The following is a 25,683-nucleotide window of genomic DNA, read 5'->3' on the forward strand; positions in this document are numbered from 1 at the left end:
ACATTCTTTTTAGTGCAGACGCTCTATCAATATTACTTTGCCAGGAGGTTTAGGCAGCAATAACAATATTCAGGAGGGAGTGTAAACACTGGCATTATAAGAGGACTGAAAACCACATCCTTCAAATCCTGTTCCAGGTGGAAGAGTGGAAACGTGCATCCAGAAAACTGGTATATACAGAGCGATTTCAGAATGTGGGAACATGCCACGGGCCTGAAGCTCAGCTTGACAACAAGCTCTGCTAATGTATAGAAAGCAAGAAAACTCAGCTTCCTGAAAACACTCAAGTTTGTTAAAGCCATGTTTGGAGCCTGTTCCAAGAAGTAGAAGGGGGGGGGGATTTAGTAGAGGTGGGGAATGGGAAGTAGAAAAGACTTGGAGAAATGATGTGTGAGAGAGAAGAGCATTCACTCTTTTTCTTGTGACTCAGCCTTGTGTGTGTGTGTGTGTGTGTGTGTGTGTGTGTGTGTGTGTGTGTGTAAGAGAGAGAGAGTTATAACAAAATAGACTGAGATGATTCTCAGCCTGAAAGCCTGTTAGACGATAGAGTACGGCGGGAGAAAGAGAGAGAGAGAGATTGAGAGAGAGAGAGAGAGAGAGAGAGAGAGAGAGAGAGAGCAAGAGCATCTGCTTTGTTCTCCTAGGGTTTTAACCAATTAATTTCCCAAGATTTCCAGGGCTTGCATTGGGGTCCGCTGCCTAGCCAAGGATCTCCCCACAACCCCACCCCCAGGTTAGACTGACAGGCCTCTATGGCTCACAACCTCCCCCTGAGAGTATAATATGCTCAACAATTTCTCCCCCTTTGCTTCCTTTGTCGCCAATAACTAGCTAACGACAATAACAGTATTTCCTCATCTCAAACATGTGAGAGTAGGGTTAATTCTTTTCGTTCAATAAGTGATGATGAAGGGAGGACTGCGAATCAAATATACCTTAGAAAGTGGAAAGGATCCGTGCACTCTAACAAGCACCAGGTAGATGGTGTGTGCTCAGAATCCATGACTTAGCAACTCCATTCATTCATTTACTCAGTCACTCAGCAAACCCTTCTGAGGCTCTCTCTATTACCATGCTCAGGGTCAGAGCTGTGAGATGTGCAAGGCTAAGCAAAATTCCCAGGTGTATCCTTTGAACACAACAGCAGGCTTCCATTTACTAGTATACAAGCAATGCCAAGTGCCATCGCCATCACAACAATAGTTATGACTAATGACCACTAGAGGGCATCTTAACACTAGCTCAGGACCCGCTCCAGGCTACCTGGTCCATCAAAACCCTCACTCAGTCCCAAGGCTGACACTTCCTTCTCTTGAGTACAGGGCAGTAGGCAACCCTTCAGAATCCTGGACCTCATGTTGAGATTCACTTATTTTTGCACGGTGAAGATTACATTTATGTGAGACCGGAGCTTGCTTTCAGTTACGTGTGCATGGGAAACAACCCTCTCTGCCTACTGCACTAAGAAATAACTTTGAGAATTACAAGCTCTGAGAGCGATTTTAGTGCTCTGCAGATGGATATAACAATAGAATGCCTCTTAGATTGAACTCTGGTTTTCATGCCAGACAAAATAGAAATCTAGGAATCTTATCTTCTTTCTTAGAGATGATTTATGTGTTTAATGTGCTTTGGAGAAAAAAAATGAACTCTGCGACGCTGGGTTTATAAGCTTTGGCTGTGTTCTAGAGAAGGAAAGAGAGAAGTGACACTGCAACCCTGAGCTGGATCAGAAATTGCATTGTGGCTGCTTTCCCACTGAGCTGTAAGAAATGTACAGTGGAGTAAACACATTTTTCTGCTGTGGAGGATGGAGGTCCCATCCAGCCCTGCATAATTCATCTGCAGATGAAACTGCGTTAGAAAAGAGATGAAAAACTTGGAAGTGTTGACATATTCATTATGTGTATTTTCCTAGTTCTGATCAGATGAGCAGGATGGGTTGAACTATTTTTTTCTTAGCTTCCTCTGTATAATTTTTATGAATTGCAGAAGAGCAAACTTTGAATCCCTACAGCAAAAGGTAAGTAAGAGAAGGTGGTCCTCCCACCCCCATGGAAAAGCTTTAAGGAACAGCTCAGCTGCCTTTGCAAAGTCTCCTCTAATAGCGTCCTTCCTCCACGCCCCCTGATGATTAATTTTGCCCCTTTCCTTGTTTCCTCAGCACAAGTTCACACTTCAGTTGGGCCTTGGTTCATGTCTGTGTGGTTGATGGTCATTTCTGCCTGACTGTGGCTCATGGAGGCAACAGCCATACTGCCTGCCTACTGGGTGCTAAAGAGCATACTAGGTGCCAAGGACTTGCTCTATGGGTTGACCTGCAAATCAATGGATCTGAAGGCCATGTCAATAATGACTTGGTTGATGATCTCTCTCTCTCTCTCTCTCTCTCTCTCTCTCTCTCTCTCTCTCTCCCTCCCTCCCTCCCCCTCTCTCTCTCTCCTTTTAAGAAAGAGAGGGGAATTGGGAAGGAGGAAAGGGAAGTAGCATTTATTGGCAGATGAACTATGCTAGATATTTTCCTATGTATTTACACTTAATGCTCACAAACTCAATTAAAATAGGTAGCCTTATTCCTAGTTCACAAATAAGGAAACAGAGAGCTTGGTAACTTGCCAACAAACTTGAAAACACAGAGCTACGAAGTAGAAGAGCCTGCCAGTAAGGACTCCATTTTATTTATGATTTAGTGACAACCTATGAATGTAGCCATCCAATTCCATGAGGGTCTCTGCTTAGACTCATACTACCCTCAAAGGAAATCTCTCTTTATGAGCTATGGTTTGATTACCAGCCCAAACTGCTAATAATTCCTTCTGCTATACCCCCTTTCTATTATTTACATGTTGATAGGGAGGCCAACTTGATACATCTCTTCTAGAGGAAGATGAGGCGGAACAGGTTTCTACTATCTGGAGAAATGTATTTGGAGAGTGTATACATCTTTTCTCTCCTACCAGAATATAAACTCCTTAAGGGTAAAAGACACACTTTGTTTATCCCTCCTGCCCCACCAACCCATTGTTATCTACCTAAATTTCTTTCACCACGTAGCCAGAACCTATTGATTCTCGTCAAATTTATTTTGAATGAGGTTGAGTTTATCTCAGTGTCACTTCCTATCAGAAAGCAGTCTCATGGAATGGTGCTGACGACCACCTAACTTCCTCCAGGCTAGGCTTAAGGAATGGTTGCTGCTTGGAATTTTTCCAACATGTGGTGGGCTGGGTGGTAAGTCATGGGTAAGAGATTATGGTAATGAGATGTCATTGAGTTAAATTCTTAGCGATCCTCATATGGTTTTCAATGTAAGAAAAGTGCATTGTTGTGGAACAGTCCAAAATCATCTTGAGAACATTTTGCCTTCTCCAGTGGAACCTTTACCGCATCTCCACTGCACACCCAGAATTTATTTGTTTACATACAGGGTGCCCAGACCTCTAAGTGAAGAGCTGGCCAGTTTATAGCTGTAGGTCGCTTTGAAAGCACTGGCAGGGGGAGGTATCTTGGGAACTAATAGCTGTGTATCCAGTTTCTTTTTTGGAGGCACTTCACCATATAGTTCTACTCTCTGTTCAGAATTAAACAAGGCAAACTTGCTATAATACCCTTCCAAGAGCCAAGGACCTATAGCCCAACCTAAAACCAAATTACAAAAAGCTAATGAGGTCATGAGGTTTTTGGGGTGTATCTCAATTGTGAATAGGCTTTTCTGGATACATGAAAATACTGAAAAGAGAACAAACTCTGGCTCGTACAGAGACCAAATTGATGGGGAAGTTTCCAATTTTATATCCTTCTGTCTTCTCTTCCCAGATATCTTCTATGGAGTTAAACCCTTGTAATGATATAAGAAGCTAATAACATACTGACCTATGCCCTCCACAGAATTAAATGTATTGAGTCAGTCTTCCATCAAAGTGGAAGGGGAGGTAGTAATTACTTGCTCAGAATCCCAAGAGAGACTAAGTGGCTCAGAGTGTTTCTGGGAGGGAGAAGTGGAGACTTGAAAGGGCTCATCATTATTCTTGAATTCACCTCCCTCCTGTCAAGCATGCTTGTAGTGCACACCAAGGCTGTGAGTTCATCATCCAGAGTAGATAAACACTAAATTAGCCACAGGCAAGAAGTTACAGTAAATGTAATTTCCAGAGAATGGCCTTAGGCTAGCTAGGTCAATTTTCTTTATTTGTTCTGACATCCCTAAAAAGATTTAATACTTCCAAACAGTGCTATTTTCTTTAATAAAGGCTTGAACAACCTCTGATATTAAAATTTTCAGGAGTGTTTACAGCTATATACTTTTTCTTTATTGTTCTTTATTGGCAGAAAGTTGAAAGGTAATAAAGGCACACGTTTTTGAATAATTCATCTGAGTTTCTGTGTCTAACTTCAGTCCAGGCTCCATGTTAGCAGAGAAGGAAGGATGCTAAAATGGAAAGAACAGGAGGTGCTGTTCATGTTTACTTAAAGATCTGATGTGGACTTTCTTTGTGTGGCAAAAAAACACTGGCCTTAAAGTTGGACTTCTTAGTTCTTTTTACTTATAAAGTTATAATTTTATGACACCCAGCAAATGCCATTCAGTCATTTCTTTTAAAGAAATGTGTTTTCACCTCCATTACATTGTTATTTTTTTTCCTAAGGAGACTATCACCTAATTTGGAATTTCAAAAGCGAATATAATTTTTCACGAATTGCAGTAGGTTATATATCTTATTTAGCACAAACACTATTCATGTTTTTTTTAAAGGCCTCATATTAGTTTTATAAAACTGAGATATTGCTGTATACACTTTTATATACCTTTTATTTGTTACCTATCAATACACTGCAGTGAAGGGATTTAGAAGAGGGCTCCCCAAGATGTGGCACTTTGCCATGTGGGTTATTTTGAGCTGAAGGCAATGGAGACTTGCAGGCTAAGGAGAAACTCCCTCCCCTAACTATCTAGAAGAATCTAAATTGGGGGCCTTGTCCATCATAAGAGTTATTACCACAGATAACCCCTCCCCCTTTTTTTTAACCTATCTGAATGGCAGGGCATATATCTAATTACTGAACATCTGCTCTTCTTATTGATCTGAGAACAACCCTCCTCCCATCCGAAGCCTTAGGCACCTAACCTTATTCCTTAGCTCACAATGCCATTTATACCTCATTTTAACTTTCTGTCTTTGAACCTCTCATAGACGGGGATCTCTGACTCTCTCATGTAAGTAGAGTTCCCATATGTATGTAATTAAATTTGGTTATTTTCTTTTGTTAATCTGTCTCAGGTAGGTTTAATGATTAGACCAGCTGGCAGAACCTGGAAGGTAGAGGAAAATTTCTTCTTCCCCACAGCAGAAATCATGCCAAGTCAAGTTTTCTAATTTGGTTTCCTAATTAGGCAGATGTGCTGGCCTATTTGAGGAAGGGTCCTCTGATTTGAATATGCAGTATCCTCTATTGCATCTGAGCAGCCTAACTAATCCATGTCCAATTGAAGACCAGTGTTTAGAGCAGCCGTGGGCAAACTACGGCCCGCATCCGGCCCATTTGAAATGAATAAAACTAAAAAAAAAAAAGACCGTACCCTTTTATGTAATGGTGTTTACTTTGAATTAATATTAGTTCACACAAACACTCCATCCATGCTTTTGTTCCGGCCCTCCAGTCCAGTTTAAGAACCCATTGTGGCCCTCGAGTCAAAAAGTTTGCCCACCCCTGGTTTAGAGTCTGGGCTTGTGAATCAGGCAGACCTGGATTTGTGCCTCAGCTCTACTCCCTGCTGACCTCTCTGTGTCTCTGTTTCATCATCTGTAAAATGGGAATAATGGTACCTATCTCATAGGCATGTGAGTTACATGAAGTACAGCCTTTGAAGCACTAAGAAAAGGGACTGGTTCATAGAACAATCAGGAAACATTGGTTACCCTTACTACTATTACTGCTACTACTACTACTGCTACTACTACCACTACTACTGCTACTACTACTGCTACTATTACTACTGCTATTACTATTACTACTACTACTACTACTGTTATTAGTATTATTATTACTCTAATAGGGTTTTCTCTTACTGGGATGAGACGGAATTCCTGGCATCTTTATAAATACTCCTGAGGAAAAAATTACACAATCTTTATTAGCAGATCTAACAATTTTTAAAAAGCTGTTCTATTAACCTCTTTTCCTAAAGAGGTTTTTATCCTGCCTGTGTCACCTCCCAGCTGCAGATGGCATTTTCTGAGCCATGGAGAAGGTTGTCTTATCACCTTCCAGACTGCTCTCTCCACCTTCTTGTCTCTAAACACAACATAGGTCTAAACAGTTATCAGACAAGCATGCTACTCACTGTCTCCCACTGCTACCCTAATCGACTCCAAGCAAAACACGAACGCCCCCAAAGACTTAGTTTTATTTAAACTTCTTAAACATTTTCGAAAGTCTATAAAGCAAACTATCCAGGCTGAGCCTTGATCCCTTGACTGCTTGCAAAGGTGACAAAGAGTCAACGGCATAAGTGATGACTGGCCAGTGGAGAAGGCGCCTGTCTCTTGTGGGCACTGGGACCTTCTTAGTCACCTAAATCCCCCTAATCTCTGTTTTACCAGCTCCTTCATGGGCCTAATAGCATTAGCTTTTCCCAACTCATAAGGTTGAGCAGATCAATTAAGGATCTTATGAAAGTGTTCTGAGACCTACACAACATGATCATTAAATCCCTTCCCATGCAGAAAGTCTCTCTTGGATAGAGGAGGTTACCTGAAGTGCCTTCCAACTGACCAGTTCTCCACACACAAAAAGTGGTGTTGCTGGTCTCTGCCCATCAATGTTTCATGTCATTAACATACACTGCTTCCCTCAAAGTCCAAAATTGAATTACTGCTAATTCAATGAAATACAAAACGAAATATAAAATTTCATTTTACTGCTAATACAATTCCTCTGACAATTTTTCATTGTCGTTGCTACCTATATTATTTACTTATTTTTGATCTACAAAAAAAGGAGTACATAATCAAGGCATATGACTTGGTGAGTTTGGAGATAAGTATACACCCCTGAAACCATCATCACAATCTATGCTATAAACATATCCATTCCCCCCACAAGTTTCCTCCTGCCTTTTCTTTATTAGTATTATTATTCCTGGATAAGAATACTTAAGATCTACTCTCTTCAAAAATGTTTGAGTACACAATACAGTATTGTTAACCATAGGCACTGTGCTGTATAGATCTCTAGGACTTATTCATCTTGTACAACCAAAATTTTGTACCCCTTGACTAATATTCCACATTTCCCTGGCAACCAGAATTCCATTCTCTGCTTCTGACTATTAGTCTGACTGTCATAGATTAATCATGAATGTGGGGTTTGTCCCTCTAACAATTTGTGACAAAACTCTGCATGTGCTCTAGACTATTGGTTTTATAGCATTCAGTATCCATACAGGACAACGAACCATCTGATGTTACCTATTTCAGAGTTAGTATTTCTCCAGGTAATACTTGACACTGAGCCTTTTCTAGTGGTGGTCTTTTCAACTTACGGGATAAAAAGAGGATAAATCTACAAAGTACTCATACTCCTGCATCTTTGTTTAGCACTGTGTTCTCCTTTGGAGCACGCACACTCCCTGTTCCTCCCTGCTCTCCATCACAGGGGGGAGAGGGATGGAGTGTGTGTGACTCCCTTACCCCCATTTGTCAGTGTCCTACCTTTTCTTTGAGACCTTATAGTTATAGCAATGAGCTACCATATCTGTTACTCTATCATCTTCCAACATTAGTACAAACAACTCTTTATCAACTTATGATGACGGCATGCAATATTTTGTAAAACTATCACCTCACATAACCTGGAAGACAGACTAAGTGCCTGTGACCTATAGCTTCAAAACAGCAGGAATGCTCATGGGTGTTAGCTTCTTTTGGATGCTTATGTCAAGAGAGAAATGAGTTAAAAAAAGAACTGGCCAGTTTCCAAATATTGGTGAAAGGGCCTAGAGAAAAGACCAAAATTTTTGAGCCTTCACCAGAGAGTAAGAAATAAAACTGCCAACAGTTTTGACTAACAAAGCCATGTTAAGATTTCTTAGCTCAGCAAACTGACTCAGCCCCATGGGTGAAGTTAAAATTAAGAGTCTTTCCTTTTCACCCAAGCCTTTTGTTTCAGATGGCCTCAAGGTAGCTGCCATGACCTTGAAAGAGAGGCATGGGCACTTGGAAGCAAATGATTATGTGGGTCGAAGATTTGCATCTAGGAAGAAATGAGGGTGTATCTACACAAAATTGACTCCAACAAAGAGATCAGAAACCAACTCAGGTTTTGAAGGTATTATTCTGGAAAAGAGACTAGAAAGAGGTCTAACCTATAAAGGGCTTGAGAGTATAAAACAACCCTTAGTATAATTGAAAACTGCAGGAAACGGACCCTCAGGGATACACAGTTTCAAGGAAGACATCATCTGAACACTCCATTCAGCAGTGGCCATGGCAGATCTTGGAAGAGGAAGAGCCTCCCAGAGTATGGCTCCATGGAGAGCCAGGCAAGTAGTGGACAAGAATTTGACTGAATCAAGGAAACAGACCACTGACAAGGGATATGAGAGGATTGGTGGCCATGCTAGGTCCTCAGAATGCCTGCCCAGCATGATTTCCTCCCTGCTAGAGACCACAAGACTTTTCTTTTCTAAAATGATATCTGATAAAAGACGGACTTTTATTGGGATGAGTCATTGAGATTTCAGGGTTAACTTGTCAGAGCAACTGTTTTTACCATAATTCTTGTATATTTCCTCTATCCCTAGCATTTAGCACACACTGTTGTTGCTGTGGGTAATAATTCTCTGAACATTTTTAGGGTTCATACTCAATACATAGCTTGATTAGCCATTGATGCAACTATTTTTACACAATCTGGTTGAAATTCTGATTAATAGCAGGTAATAAATAATTATCTTTATTTTAAGAGAAGTCAGTGAATTTTTTTGAATATCCTATATAATTAAAGGGTCAATTTGTGTGCAAACTGACCACAACAGCAGAACGACCACTGGACCAGTTACTTTGAGGCACACTGACCATCTCTTGGTCCTGTCCCTCGGCCATCAGGCACTGATCACCCAATGGCAAAGGGGTACTGAGGGTGGGTGGCAGTGGGGGCAGGCAGCTGGAGAAGATGGCCCTGATCACAGGCTAGGCCTAGGGACTGTACCCGTGCATGAATTTTGTGCACCGGGCCTCTAGTTTGTTTTGAAAATTCCTGGTGAAAATAACTGGTCATAGTCTAGGTGGTAGAAGAATTTGGGAACCTAGTCATTGTTTGTTCCTGGGGACTTGAAAGAATTTCTAAAGAAAGTCCTTCTTTTGCTTGCAGGAAATCTGTGACCATCTTCTTGGTAAAAATGGAATGGCCCTCCAGTTTAACGAAAGCCAAAATAATATATCCTTACCATATGCACATTTGATTTTTAGAAAATATAGATTCTAAGTATTTGTGCCAGAGAACATATCCCTGAACTCTCTGTTGTCTAACTTCCATGAAAACCCCAAAAGATATGTTATAGTCATTCAAATAACATACAACTTATTCATTTTTTTTGAGTTAGTTTTATCCTTAGACCAGGCCAGAATATCAGAAAGCTGTACCATTTCAGCCCCTTTCCCCCATCCACTGCCTGTGAAATTGTTTGGGATGAAATCCATTTTTAAGTTACGCTTGACTTTCCTAATGATTCTTGTGAAAAATGTTGTTGCAGAAATGTTGTTAAAGACATTGTCTGCTTTCTTACTTGGGCTCACTATGTGACAAGGAGGATGAAGGGTCTTAACTATCACTGCATTTTAAAAAAATCTGAAGAAATAGAGCAAAATGCCAAGATTTGTAATGTTTTGGGGGTGGCTACATAGGTGTGCATTTATTTTTCTCTATGCTTTTACAAATTTTTGAACTATTTTTATAGTAATAGTAACATTTCCACCACTACCATACCAGCATCACTCAATTTTTACTGGCCAGTGGTATGCACTTTGAAAGTTTTATGACCTTCCTTCCAGATATCTATTAGGTAGTAATGAGAGCCTGGGTAAACTTCTAAGTGCAATACACCTAGGTTCAACCATGCTTTTGCTACTTACTGCTTTCAATTGGCGAGTTTCACATCATGCTTTGTGAGGGCTAAATGGAAGAATGTGTATAATGTGCTTAGTGGAGTGCCTGGAACATGGTAAGCATCAATGTAAGTGAGCTCTTATCACAGTGTGAGATGGCCTAAGTGGACCATGCTATGGGCAGCTTTCTATGCCAGTGAATATTATCCATGCTGTTAAAAAATAAAAATAAGGACACAGTGAGAAAAGTTGCAGTTCCTGGAGGCACTGGTATGTTTTATCCTCATGGGTTGTGTACTTCTGGCCACGAAGAAGTTCAGGGCCAAATTTACCCACATGGGTGAGAACTATGACCTGGGTAAATACGATCTATTTTCCCCTTGTCTTGGAGCCCTACTCTTTGTGACTTACTTTAATTTTCAATTTCATTTTATGTTCCCCTATAAACCTTAGATCACTTGCACAATGTGGTTGGGATAAAAGGGAACAAAGAAGAAAATGCCATGGATAGCAGGAAGAAAGGAGAGTAGAAAGAAAGGATTTGTGATACAAGATGTTGAAATTAGTCATTGTGATGTTCAGCTCTTGGATGCATGCTAATCAGCATGATTTTTCATCATGTACAGTACTTTTTCAGGTGCTCTCTGCCTCCCGGGGTTTGTTTTACATTTTGACTGGCATTAAGCCTTTAGCTATTATCCCTGGTGCAACTGTGAGTTTTCACAAATGATGCCACTTGAGGGTTGTCACGGGTTCTGGTTCATGCTGGTGTCTGACAACTCCTGGAACCAGTTCTTCATTATCTATGTGGAAATGAGGCACGTTGTTTTTTGGAAGCAAATGTTTTACCCAAGGTCAATTTCCCTCAAGTGCTCAGCACCAGGGCGTGTGCTCAGGGAATGCAAATTAGCTTCATGTCAGCTTTGGTCAAACCCTGCTAGGCAAGTAAATCTGCTTTTAAAAACATCATAAACACAGATAAACAGTATTAAATTATAGGATATCTGAGTATATATAAATGTATAAAATTTCACCTTAATTCCAAAGACATTATTCTATAGTACTTTAAAACTCATCTTTGAATTAGCCTTTTGTTCTTTGATTAAACGTACATGTTACTTTGACATTATTTAAATATTCTGTGTCATTTTATTTTATTGTAACTGGGGAATAGGTTGAGGATATATGGATGCTTCATATTTTTGTTTGATTATAAAAATGCAACATATGCTTCTAGTAGACAATGAGGGAATATAGAAAACTCTAGAGCAGTGGTTCTCAACCTTCCTAATGCCGCGACCCTTTAATACAGTTCCTCATGTTGTGGTGACCCCCAATTTCATTGTTACAAATTGAACATAATTAAAGCATAGTGATTAATCATAAAAACAATATGTAATTATATATGTGTTTTCTGATGGTCTTAGGCAACCCCTGTGAAAGGGTCATTCGACCTCCAAAGGGGTCGCGACCCACAGGTTGAGAACCGCTGCTCTAGAGGCAATTAAACTATTTGCAACCCCTTTACACAGAAGTAGTTGTAATTAACATTTTATTGTATCTCTCTCCATACATCCTTGAGGTTGTAGAAGTTCTCAAGATGTTTCAGGAAAAATAAATCAAAGTTTTTAGAGTTCTAAAGGTCCTTTTAGGATGACTCCCGTGCTCTGCAAGGCCTCCCTGCCTGAAATAAGGGAGGGCAGGAGTTGGCCTGACCTACTTTTCCACAGAGGAGCCATATCTTTTCTTCTTCCACCATCTCTACCTTTGTGGTAGGCAGTTGACAGACATGAGCAGAGCAAGGGTGAGGGGCTAGGTGCAGAAGGTCACCAGGATGGAAAGCCCCAGGTGCCTAACAAAGGATAACTGTAGGGTGGGACCTCTCTCCCTAGCATATTGCTGGTCCTTCGGTTTGGATCCCCTGACATTTCCTCCCTAGAGATAACATCTAGGCCTCAGTTGTATTTCAGCTCCAGGCCCAGAAAAGCAACAAAATCAGACAAGTAACCACACAGGTGACCTCAGGATCAGCTGCATAGGATAATGACCCCATGCTCTGGCACTGACCAATCAATCAGTGGAGACCTAGACTCTGAAAAGACACACCTGGAAAACTCCTGAATATTCTATTGAGATCTTGGAACCTCCCCTAAAATTTCCACTCTTAAGACCCTTAGGATGAGGACCCAGCTCATCCTCCCTCCTGGGAGCAGGCCCGTGCCTTTCCCTTCTCCCTCCACCCAGGCACACTGCCATTACTTTCCTCAGGTCCAAGTTACAAGGGCCTTCCTTTACCTCTATAACTTGTTTCCTAAGTCCATTCTTCTATGAATTACTCTTCCACCTCTGTGATTTTATAAATAAATGTTCTCTTATAGTTTGAGTCTTTTCTCTGTATTCTTTCCTAGCCAGATCTCAAGTACTGAGGGTGCTGAACCCAGGTCTGGTCTGACCCAACCAGTCTAACACCTGGTGCTGTTTTCACCACCCACAGCGCCTCCATGTGTGATTTGGGCTGGCACTGAGAGGCTGGGCTGAGAACAACAAAGCACCCTGACCACAAAGTCTTGCCAGATGAATTCAAGCGTGTTGAGACGTCTGGCTTTCTAAACACGTTCGGAAATCTCAGTGCAATTGCACGGCATTGTTTACAGAAGGAGGATAGAGAGCAGGGCTTTCCAATACTCTGGGTGTGATTCCTATGGGAGATTTTGTTCTACACTCTCTTCCCTGACCTCAGAGCACTGAACAGCCCATGCTTTCCATAGCAACCTTGTTTCCTTTCTCTGGGGCTGTGGTTCTGTTCACTTGGAGGATTCTCCCCAACTCCCCAGTCTAGTCATGAGATTTGATTAGGGGCTATCAGTCATTGTCCCTGCAAAAGGGTCAGCATGTGACCCAAGCCAGGACTGTCCCTGGGGTTTAAAAAAGAGAACCAAGAAACTAGAGCCTTTCTCTGTTAGCAAAACCAGGAAGATGTGAGCCTGTGTCTGGGAATATGTGAAGGATGGAGGCTGCAGTGAGAGGTATTCATGCAGTCCTCACAGAGGGATGGACAAGCAGAGATGATGAGGGTGGGAGTGCGGAAGGGAGAGAGGAATAGGAGTGGAGAGAGAGAGAGGCTTCAATGGCATTCTAGTCTTCGTTTTGCTCCTTCTGCTCCCCTGGAATCTCTTCTAAAATTTTGGTTTTCTCTTTCTTAAATTCCAGGACTGACTCCAGGAATTCTTCCTACAAATGAATTTTGAATTGGTCTTTGGTTACTGGCAACCAAATAACCCTGAACAATGGGAACAGGCTCTTCCCAGGGTCTCCTCAGTTCCCTGGGTTCTCGGCTGTCTGTCTTATCCACTATCAAAATTTCCCTGGCTTTCCAGGCTCTAAAGTCCCAGGTTCTGAAAACAGTCTGTCCCGTTCTAATTCACTGTGGCAGACTGCTGCTCTGATTAAGCTGATATTTGTTCTTAAAGAGTTGCTGGTTAGCCCAGCCAGTGTGGCTTAGTGGTTGAACACTGACCTATGAACCAGGAGGTCATAGTTTGATTCCCGGTCAGAGCACATGCCTGGGTTGTGGGCTCAATCCCCAGTGTGGGGGCATGCAGGACTTAATGGACTGTACCAGAAGGAAGTCCTTCTTAATCTACCCTAACTCCAAACTCTCATTTTGGGAAACATATCCAGAAATGGAATTATTTAGCCTATCCCTCTACCCTTTGCTCTCACTCACCCCATCCTCATCTTTGCCTGTGGTTCTGCAACCCATAGGGCTCAGTCCTAATAAACAGGCATTTTCTTGGAGAGAGTGAGAGTTAGCCTTGCATGAGTCTACAGCTGTGGCAGGTCTCCTCTGTTGTACTGTCTTTAGAGCCAATTACTGAGCTCTTTTTATCTTTTAATATTATTTTGCAATGGTAAAATGGCAAGATAAATCACTTACTTCAAAAGAGATGACAGATGGCATGGTTTAAAACAAGAGAATGTCTCCAATGAAAAGCCAATAAACACAATGTTGATAAAGTGCTATGAACCAGGAGTTATGGATACAGATGAGCTTGGTTTACTTAGTAAATAATTTGCAGGACCTACTATGTGCCAGGCACTTAGCTAGGCACAGAGATTCTGTCTGTCACTGTGAAGTCACCTTATTTATACTACGTTTGACTGCACAATAAGCTGTAACTTCCTGTTGTCATTTTTTCTTAGGAAAGACCTATCCTTAAAATACCCTCTAGCATTGATGGCTATAGGCCAAGCATAAACTCCATATCAAGTTATGAATTTGACATCCACCTGTGCTCAGAAAGAGACAGGGCTGCGTCTTTTCTTTCAACCTGCACTTCCCTCGGCAAGTAGCCAAATCTGAACGAGGTCCGAGAGGCGGCTGAACCCCTGACAAACGACACTCCACTCCACTGACAGAACAGCATCCCCGCAGTTCTTCCTGCCGACAGGTATCTATTCTGAACTCCTAGGGAAGGCAGTGACAGTTCCCATCCTTGATCTTTTGGCTTGGTTCCCAGGGAGACCTCCTCATGCTATGTTTTATTCATGGTGCCTCCCAGGCTGGTTTCTTTATTGTAAAAATTGGTGGTAGGAGTAGGGATAATACAATGAACCTGACATAAAATTCAAGCGTCATGATAAAACCATCCCTTTGTGTGCTAAGAGTCTACAAGTAGGGTCTGAGATTCTGTGGAAGGTTTGTGTTCTGAAGATTTTTAAGACAAAGCATCCACAGAGACAAAAAATACAGTTATGCATATCATGTCGGAAGAGTGAAGGAAATAGGTCAGATAAACCACAGTAGCCTTTGCTGGGAATGCGTTAAGCCTCAGACATCTGAGCGCATGGAGGAAAAAGATGGCGCCGTGGATAAAAACAGTAGCCAGTGGTTCTCAACCTTCCTAATGCCACGGCCCTTTAATACAGTTCCTCATGTTGTGGTGACCCCCAACCATAACATTATTTTCGTTGCTACTTCAAAACTGTAATTTTGCTACTGTTATGAATCGTAATGTAAATATCTGATATGCAGGATGTATTTTCATCGTTACAAATTGAACATAATTAAAGCATAGTGATTAATCACAAAAACAATATATAATTATATATGTGTTTTCTGATGGTCTTAGGCGACCCCTGTGAAAGGGTCGGTCGACCCCCAAAGGGGTTTCGACCCACAGGTTGAGAACCGCTTCAGTAGACTGATGGCTGTGTGGACCACAGGAGGAAAGCTACGAGAATATACAGAGTCAACATTTATTCTAGCTTCTCCCTATGAAATTTCATTACCATCAGTTGTCTTTGCTAGAAGAACTATGTATCTTTCTACTTCACTAATTAGGAATCTGTAGGAGAAAGTATGAGCACGCATTTCTTCCATCTGCCCCACATCCAAAACAAAACCAAATAAAACCAATGGCCAAGTATTATAGAGGTTACCATACTATATCATATACAATTGATATGCACACATATGCATACCTTGAGCAGTATGGTCTTCTCGTGACGGGTGATGTTAACACTGTGGGGTTGTCCATTGGCCACGTTCCTGTGGTCTACATCGATATTATATGGCTCTCTGGTGCCACCCAGGTTGTAGCGAATCTGTAAGTTTCCTATATAACGGATAGGAAAAAAACTCAGTAATTTTTTTCCAGGTTTCATTTTAATAAAACTTCTTGACACTTAGGTTTGCATTGAACCCTGCTCCCTCCTTTGATGTCCATCAATTACATCTGCCATTCTGAATTCTGAGTCACTAGCTCCGAGGCACATGAGGGTTAACAGCACCTGGCACCCGTGGGTTTACAATCTACCAACAGTGAGCCATCAGTGACCATGATCTCAAAGTTGAAGCAGCAAAAGGTATAAAATGATCCAAGATGGGAGTGTGCCTGGGAAGGAATAATGAAAATATATACAATATAGGAATGTGGAGGCCCTACAAAATACTCTGAAGTAAAAAATAAATGCAGGGTACAGGGACAGTCTCACAGCATTGGCAAAGAATGCCATTTGGCGTATGAAAGAATCATGAGCATACAGTATTAAAAACAAACATAACTTATAAAAGATAAACATATGGGATTTGGGGTGGCTTTGCTGACACTCAGGGAGCAAAGCAATTACTTTTATTTGAGGTTAGAGATTGCTTCAATCCAAATGCAAAACAAAGGAAATGGTGGGCTTCCCGGGCCCTGGGTCCTGGTCGCCTCTGTGAAAGCTCACTTTGACTGGATGAATTATTCTTTTTTCCCTCCTTCTTTCTTCCCAATAGTGACAAACAATATTCAAGAAGACTCATGTAATATTCTAGATCCTGTTTTTAATTAATCTGCATGGCAAACATAACTTTTATGTCTTATTTATGATTTTTAAAGACCAATATTTTTATCTCATTTTTCACTCAAATTGGAATCTTCATTTTAATAGCTAACATCTCTGAGGTTAAAAAATGGAGCCTGACCAACTGCAAATCACCTCATGGATTCCTTGTGGCCTCTTTCATGCACCTTCTACAGGAACAAAACTGATATTCTGATTTTTAAGTTGTGAAATAAAACATAATAATTAAAATTTAGTACACAGAAATAAAAAAATAAAGTCATTGGAAACCTCACCATCCCAGGAAAACAACTCTAACTCTCTGGCCATATCACTTTCCAGATATTTCTCATGCTCTAATATATACACAAATAAATGCAATAGTTTCTAAATGCTGCCTTTCCTCATCTAGGCATTCCAGCATTACAAGTGCTACTTAAAATATTCTGCCAAGTTCCCAGAGTTGAAAGAAATGTTCATTAGGACAATCAAGAATGAATTGCATTTCCTATTTTTGCTTTCAAAGCGAATTCAACAAACCTTCACTAGTTCTGAGATTTACCTTAGTATTTATTCTAGATCCCTTTGCTCACAGCATTTCAATCAAACATTGTTGGTTTTCATCTATGAAATGTGTCTAAATTGCCCCATTCTTCTTCATCTCTGTACCCACAGGGGCTCCATGGTGCTTAGAATGCCCCATGTGAAACACATAAGAACTACTCCCCTGCTATCTCAGCTCCATCAGAGCCCCTCGCCCCTGGTGCCTTGTGTTGGCCACTCCATATAAGTGACTGACTTGACCTCACCTCACTCTCCGGTGAGCCCCCTGTTTCTCTGCTCTTCCCATTCTCTTATTGACACCTCAAACACAATGGATGCAAAATCACTCTTGATCTTACCAACCCCCCCGCCCCCCAAATATTCCACTGCAATTTTCCACACATTTTCCTTCAACCCTCCAGCTACTCCTGCCAAAAGATCCAACTCTCCTCTACCTTCTAGATTACTCGTATGGTCTGTCAGCAAATCTTGGCTCTTCAAAATATACCTCAAATCTTATTGCTTTTTATAATCACCACTAGAGGCCAGGTGCACAAAAATTTGTGCACTCGGGGGAGGAGGGGTCCCTCAGCCCGGCCTGTGCCCTCTCACAGTCTGGGACCCCTCGGGGGATGACCACCTGCTGGCTTAGGCCTGCTCCCAGGGGATCGGGCCTAAGCTGGCAATCAGACATCCCTCTGGCAGCCCAGAAGCCCTCAGGGGATGTCCACTTGCCAGCGGGGAACAGACCTAAGCTGCAGTCAGACATCCTTAGCACTGCTGAGGAGGCAGGAGAGGCTCCCACCACCACTGCTGTACTGGCAGCCATCAGCCTGGCTTGTGGCTGAACAGAGCTCCTCCCATATGAGAGCGCCCTGACCACCAGAGGGCAGCCCCTGCATTGAGTGTCTGCCCCCTGGTGGTCAATGTGTGTCATAGTGACCAGTCATTCCCAGTCTTTCTGCTGTTAGGGTCAGTTTGCATATTACCCTTTTACTATATAGGATAGAGGCCTGGTACATGGGTGGAGGCTGGCTGGTTTGCCCTGAAGGGTGTCCCGGATCAGGGTGGGGGTCCCGCTGGGGTGCCTGGCCAGCCTGGGTGAGGGGCTGATGGCTGTTTGAAGCTGGTCACACCCCCTTCAGGGTTGGGGTTCCCACTGGGATGCCTGGCCAGCCTGGGTGAGGGGCTGAGGGATGTTTTCAGGCTGGCCAGCAACTGAAGCTCCCAGCCTCTCCTTTTTTTCTTTTCTTTTTATTCTGGGATTTATTTACCTTCTATAATTGAAACTATGTTGCTGTCACTGGAGCTAAGAGCCCGCTCCTACTCATTCCAGCTCCATGGCCACGGCCGGCTGAAAGCAGGTATCTGGGGTTTGTTTAGCTTCTATAATTGAAACTTAGTTGCTTTCAGGGCTCAGAGCTGGGCCACGGCAGGTGGGGAACCTTGGCTTCCTCCATCACTGGAGCAAGCAAACCTCCTGCTCGCTTCAGCTGCATGGCTGCCGGCTGCCATCTTTGTTGGCGGTTAATTTGCATATCTCCCTGATTAGCCAATGGGAAGCGTAGCGAAGGTACGGTCAATTACCCTTTTTGTCTTTTATTAGATAGGATTCCTACCCCCAGACCAAGCCACCATCATATTTGGCCTGAATTACTGTACTAGCCTCCACGCTAACCTCTTGATTCTGCCCTACCCTCACCTTCCCCACCCTGGTCTCTGCCCCTCACAGACCCGTCTCCTCTCCACCTGATACTTCAAGTGATCCCCTGCTCAGAACCTTCCAATGCCTTCCTCCTATCTTACCTGTAGTAAAAATGGAAGTTTTCATAATGGCTCTCCAGGCCCTATATGATCTTCCACTATCACTTCTGACATAATCTCTTATTATTCCCCTCCTTGCTCACTGTAGCCTCCTTGCTGTTTCTCCAGAAGCCAGCATGTTCCTGCCTCCGGACCTTTGCACTTGCTGATTCTTTCATCTAGGATGCTCACTCCACAGTTATCTGTCTGGCTGACTTCTTACCCCCCTTAGGTCTTTACTCAAATATCATCTTCTTAGTGATTATTTCTGTGGTTTTTTCATTAAAAGCAGAATTTACCCAATCCTTTCTGTTGGCCAGGCCCTCCCTTTTCTGCCTTATTTTTTTCCTATTATAATTCTTATAATACAATGTACTACATATTGTCCTTAATTTATTGTCTGTGTTTTTCCGCTCAAATGTAAGTTTCATGAGAGCAAGGACTTTTGTATATATTATTTATGATATTATTCCAATGTAGAGTATAATGTCTGATACTTGGTAGGTGTGAATAAATATTTATTGAATGAATGAATGAATGATGATCTCCCTGCTTCTGTGCTTTTTTCTTTCCCACGTTTTCTTTGCAGAGAGGTCTTTTCAAAATGCATAATTGATTCTTTCAATGGCTTACTTAACATTCTTCAAAGTCTTCCAGTTGCTCATAAGATGAAGACATACATTATTTAAAAATAAATATATATTTTATTGATTTTTTACAGAGAGGAAGGGAGAGGGATAGACAGTTAGAAACACTGATGAGAGAGAAACATTGATCAGCTGCCTCCTGCACACCCCCTACTGGGGATGTGCCCGCAACCAAGGTACATGCCCTTGACCGGAATTGAACCTGGGACCCTTCATTCTGCAGGCTGACGCTCTATCCCCTGAGCCAAACTGGTTAGGGCAAGACAAACATTCTGAATGTACCTTATGATGCCCTGTCTGATCTGAGTTCTGCCTGTTACTTTATTTTCAAATCATACCATTTACCTTCTCACTTTTAACATTTGTTACCTTCAACTTCTCTTATGCCCTAGAAATTAAATTCTCCTTCCTACCTCAGGACCTTTGAATATGCTGCTTCCTTTTCCTGCTTCTCTTCCCCTTTCTTCAGTGTTTTATCGTATTTTTCCTTTATCCTAACAGCATTAAAAATAATCTATATTTCAGAGTGAAGGAGACGAGCAGGCGGTTACTTGAGCAACATGCAGAAAGTTGATTGTCTTGACTCCCCTTTCCTTCCGGTGCTCTAACCTTGTATAATCTCAGCCAACTTTCTTAAACATGGAGCTGTATTCATTCATCACTTATTTATTCATTTCTTCAGAAAACATTTATTTAGTGATGTGCAAAGCACTGTTGAATCCAATTTTTCAGGGTCTGTTTTTCTCTAAGTGTCGAGTCACTTCTCATACAACCAGCCCCAGTTCCCCAGTGTGTGCCAGGCTGTGCCTGGGTCTGGGAAGACAGAGAGAAGTAAAAGACGGCTCTGCCTTTGAAGGCCAGAGCTCAGAGGGACCAGTAATTATGCAAAAAACTGGACATTCTCCTCTCTACTGTCTCTGCTGTTGGTCCCTTTAAGTTCCCCAGCTCATTCAAATCAGTAGTCAGTTGTGGTTTTTTAAAATTATTTTTCTCTTTCTTGCTTTCTTGAATTTTGTAAATATGATTTAAGATGTCTATAACTGCTTCCCTCAATGGCAACAGAAATTATTTGCTTTGAGAAAAAAGATGAGTTGGATCTTTATATTATATATAATGAATATCTATAAACCGTAATAGCAATATTCTTGAATAATAAAGTTCAAATGCTGTATTGATTGCTTTCAAATAATAGCATAAGAGAAGTACAATATGATAGGGAGAAATATTAATATTTGTTCATTAAAATAAAATATTCGTAAGTGTTCATCTCCTGAGGGCATGATAGCAGCATTAAGGAACTGCTCCTGCACTGGCTTCCGCCACTCACGTGCTTTCCAGATTTACTCTCTCCTGGTCGCCACCACTGTCATCGTAAACACTCACATACTGGCACCTATTGTGGGCTGGGAAGACAGGGAGTCCTTATAACAAAGACAGATAACAACACAGGGCACTAAGTGCCAAGCAGATGACATTGAAAATAAGAGTAACATGAGTTTAAAGTAAGGAGTCGTCACTGAAAGGAGATGAGACTTGACCTGGGTCTACATTGAAATACCGGGAGGAACACTTTGTAAAGTATGTGATTGTCTAGCTACCAAGCTGTGTACCTGAAACAGATACAAACTGATATTGAATGTGAACTGTAATTGGAAAAAAAAGAGAGAAAAAAAAGAAAGGCAGGTCTTAGACCAGAGAGGAAGACGGGGCTTTTCCAAAAAAGGGAATGTAATGGGCAGGAACACAGATGCCCACAGAGCCCTTGGGGTAGAACAAATTCCTTTGTCACTGAATGTGTGACAAGACAGGGGATGTGGATAATAATAACCTCTGACATTTACATGCAATAAGTGCTTTACACATTGATTTGCACCACACCCTATGTGGCAGACAGTATTTTACAGATAGGAAACTTACATCTCACAACCCACAAAGGCAGATTCTGAATTCAAACCCTGGCATTCTGGTTCCACACTCGGAGCTCTTCCCCACGAGGCAGGTGGTAGGGCCCGGTTGGAAGGTTGCAGGGTTTTGGATTTCTCCTGTGGTCTTGGGGGGAGAAGGAGGCACTACTCCTTCTATGATAGGGATACTGTGCATAAAGGAAGACCCACTCTCGCTGTGGTGGGAGGTTAAGGTGAAAGGGACTGGAAGCAGAGCTGGATTGGGACAGAGCACCCTGGTGGACACATGGAGGGGCCCTGCTGTCCCATGAAGGGGTAACGGGGTCCCAGGAGCCCTATGGGAGGCGAGGGCTGTTAAAGATGCTGGGTGTGGCCTCCCAAACACAAGCTCCACAGGACTGTTTTGCCTGATGGCCCACAAGATGGGGAAGGGTGGAATGTGCATGGATGATACCAGGCTGTTAGTCTGGGTGTCTGAGTCAGAGCACTGTCAGAACTGGGGGAGGAGCTGCCTCTGGGGAACAGTGAAGAGAACACAGCTCGACTATGTCGAGTTAGAGGGGTGCCAAGACATTAATTTAAGACATTTTAGTTTTTTAAAAAATTATTTTGGCATAGTCCTTATTGATTTTTTTCCCCTAAATGACTTCTTTAAAATTTTTTGCTTTATATCTCAGTTAATAAAAAAGTCAGTATTTGAAGTGTAAAAAAGCCACATTTTCATTAGCAGTTTGAGGATGGCCTTGTGATAAGTTGACAGAAGCCAGCTGGCTATGTTTTGCAAATGCCCTGAGAGGGTCCTGGTGTCTCTGCAGTGTGGAGAGAGCAGCTCAGAGCTCTGGGCCTGGAACCAGCACCTGGGCCTAGAAACCTGGGTTTGCCATCACCCACTGGGTGTGCAAGTCACTGAACCTATGTATTCCAGGCCACCGGTAGAAAGGGGATAGAATAGTGTCTATGGCACAAAGATGTGCGTTTAAAGGAATGGATACATGTGAAACACTTAGCATGCTTTGGGCATCATTCCATGGTAGCCACTGACATTGAATCAATTTACTATTAAATGAAAATCCTTGCCTGTGACGAATGCCCACAAACACCAGCATGTGTGCGCTCAGGGTGGGTGTTGGCTGTTGAGTTACTGAATACAGTTGGGGACCACATTTTTGCACGGCCATATCTTGAGGAGCAGACAATGCAGCATCTACTGGGTTGTGTTTGTTAAATTCTTGACAAGCTAAATGTGAGAACCATCGTCCCTGCCCACTGAGTTGGACAACATCAGTGGGTTAAAAATCTATTAGCCAGATCCAGGAGATGTAAACTTAACTCGTGAACTCTTGGAAAGCAGGGGCTATGTCCCTTTTCCTTCTGCTTCCTCTCTGATTTCATGTATTATTTTTGCTATTTAGAACAGGGACCCTTGCTCAGGGTGGGCACTGACGCGCGTAGAAAAGTAGTACTCAGGAGCAGCACCAACATCCAAACGGACACCTGGTTCACGTTGTTGCTTTTCTGGCTATACTAGTATTTTTCACAAAGTTAGACTGATATTGGACAGTCAAAACTGTATCTTGCCCCCCCTTTTTTTGGTTTAACATGATACTGCTAAAATATTTTTCTCCATGCCATTAATTACTCTTTATGAATAGTATTCTTAATGGATACATAACATTGCATAAAACTGTGATTCCCTCTTTCACAAACCAAAATTTTACTCAAGTTAAACTTCTCAGTCCTTTCTAATTCCTAGAGGTAACACCATGATGGACACCTTCATGCTAAATTTCTATCTAATTTTTGGCTAATTACTTTAGGAATAATTTCTAAAAGGGAAAATCCTAGCATTTATTTACCCATCTTTTAAACTTAGTGTATTGTCCAAAGAACAAGTTGAAGAATTTGCTATTTTTCAAAACTCAAGTTGAATTATGTTAATAATAATAATAATAATAATAATAATAATTCTTGGTTCCCTTGGAAAAAGACCTTGATCTTTCAGATGTTACAACCTGCAGTCACCATCAAAGAAGGCTGCAGAGCCTAACCACTGAAGAGCAAGACGATGAGAGAGGGACCTCCACAGTGCCAGCTACACAAGCTCTCTGGGAAATGAGTTAGAGAGATTCACTCTTTGATACACCTAAAATATATTCATTAGAAAAAAAAGTGATCCTAAATCTGTAGGTGTCTTAGATCTCAAGTTTATATGCATTAGGAAGGTTTACACCTCTCTCTAAGTCAGGCCATAAGGCCATGCCCAAAATTGCCACCAGGATGCCTGTCTTAGCCACCTGTCTGACCCTCTTTGGCTTAGTGCATATCTAGAGATCAAGATGGTCCCAATATTATAAGTGTAAATATACCCCTGTTTTAAGCGACCTTTATGTTAGGGATATATTTCATGAATGTGAAATCCTGAGACTGGTTAGGAATGCAAATTTCTCTGATTCTCTATTCTACTGAACATCTATATGTTCTGTAGGAAACTACTGATCATTATCATAATCAGGATGACTCATTGATTTATATAAAATTAATTTCACTGCTTCAAAGCTCATCTCTACTTAGGTCAACGGCTAGCTGTCTTTGTCCTTACCGGTGGGTTTGACAAGGACCGCCAAGAAGTCGGTGGTGAGAGAACTGACGTAGAGGAGAATGCAGGGTGCCTTGGAGGTACTGAAGCTGAACCGAATCTCCTCGTGGGCCAGGTCTGGCAGTGGGCCCTGTGGATCCGGTGAGCTCTCCGATCTGCTGCCCGATTCTTTGCCGCTGATCCCGGATGCCTGGAAGTTATATCGTAGCCACATCCCTTCTTCAAAAAATGCACCAACATCTGTTGAAAAGAAAAGGAAAGAGGAAATTGAAAAATGAGAAGTTGGATGTGGGTACCATCAACAATTTAAACTCTGGTCAATTGTTAGTTTTGGAGTGGCCGCTAAGGCAGTTCACCAAGGACGCACTCTGACTCCAGGAAGGGTCTCAGACTGGGTGCACTTCTAGGCAGATGGATGTCATTTCATCAACACAAATCCAAAAAAAAAAAAAAAAGAATCATGCAACAATGTGGCGATCTGTTAATTTAAAATATAATAGTACAATTAAGAAATGTAAATCATGCCAGAAAGAAACTTCCAGTTTAGTACTTAGACCAGATAACTAATTTAGGCTGAAGAGATACACCGAAATGAAGGCAGTGTTGTAACATGAATCACCAATTCAAGGCTTTCCCGGGTATAGTCTTTGAGACGGTTTCACTTTGGACATTCACTCACTCGGAGAGCCCCTGAGCAAACCGTAAGTCCTGGAAGCTTTGTGGATAGTGTTTCAAATCACAAGACATGACGGTAGAACTGGGTTCAAATTCGGCATTGCCGTTAAATAGTTATGCGGCCTTAGGGGAAACTACTTCAGCAGCTTCTCTAGGACTCAGTATTTTATCTGTGAAAGGGAGATCGTAATAGTGAAAATTACAAAAGATACTTAAGTAATCTGCACATAATAAATTGTACTTATTGTTATGATGAAATTAGAAGAAAGGTCACTAACCCTTCACCAGTCTTTTCCTGTAGCCTAATCAGCACTGCTTGGCTTTTAATCATTTCCTGGCAGACCAGCTCCTGCTGTAGTTTTCCCCACTGTTTGATCCCAAATGTTCTGAAATCACCTCCGGACTCACTGTGAAACACTGAGGCACCCTTCGGAGGCTTGTTTGGTTTTCAGAGTTACTATTTCATTGCCCTGTACACATACCCTTCTGAAAGCATTTCTCAAACTTCTTTGCCTATGGAACCCATTGTTCTCATCCCACTAAATTAACACTGTGCAGAATATATTTTGTGAAATGCACTCTATATTATAATCAATAGGAGGGACACACTTGAAAAGGGTTCTTTCATCTGGGAATTTTGAAGTTTCTTCTTGTTAAATAGTCTAGCAAAGCCTGGAGTCAGACTCCTGTGGATGAATCTTGGCCTTGATGCTAACCACGGGTGCTAACTTGGTCTATGGCTTGAAACTCTCTAAGCCTCAGTTTCCTTCTCTGAAAAATGGGGCCACACAGGTTGTTATGAGGATTAAATTACCACTTAGCCCAGTGCGTGGTAAATGTTTGATAAAGATTAGTTAGTTATATTACAAAGACATGCTACCATGTTTTATTGAGGGCACAGATGCCACCCTGTACCCCACCTGACACCACCACACACATACAATTCTCCAGTAAGTCATCTGGCACTGTTGCAGAGTCTACCATGTTCTGCTTCTCACTGAGTTGTTGTAAAATGAGTTCAGTTGGGTACAGGCTCTCAACTATGGGGAGTACTATTTTCCTCTGAGCCCCTCTGCCCCAAG

At 41.9% G+C, this 25,683-nt stretch overlaps 1 protein-coding gene across 1 annotated transcript in view; it reads right to left on the reverse strand.

Moving 5' to 3' along the window:
- Positions 1–25,683, reverse strand: part of CNTNAP2 (contactin associated protein 2) — a 1,817,652-nt gene that overhangs the window by 105,969 nt on the left and 1,686,000 nt on the right. Inside the window, exons 19-20 of the mRNA XM_036328432.1 lie at positions 23,930–24,166; positions 15,591–15,724 (exon numbers count right to left, since the gene is read on the reverse strand). Coding sequence (XP_036184325.1) covers positions 15,591–15,724; positions 23,930–24,166 — 371 coding nt within the window. The remainder of the gene's footprint in view (positions 1–15,590; positions 15,725–23,929; positions 24,167–25,683) is intronic.

Source organism: Myotis myotis, unplaced genomic scaffold (assembly GCF_014108235.1).
Source record: "Myotis myotis isolate mMyoMyo1 unplaced genomic scaffold, mMyoMyo1.p scaffold_m19_p_11, whole genome shotgun sequence".
Classification (NCBI taxonomy): domain Eukaryota; kingdom Metazoa; phylum Chordata; class Mammalia; order Chiroptera; family Vespertilionidae; genus Myotis; species Myotis myotis.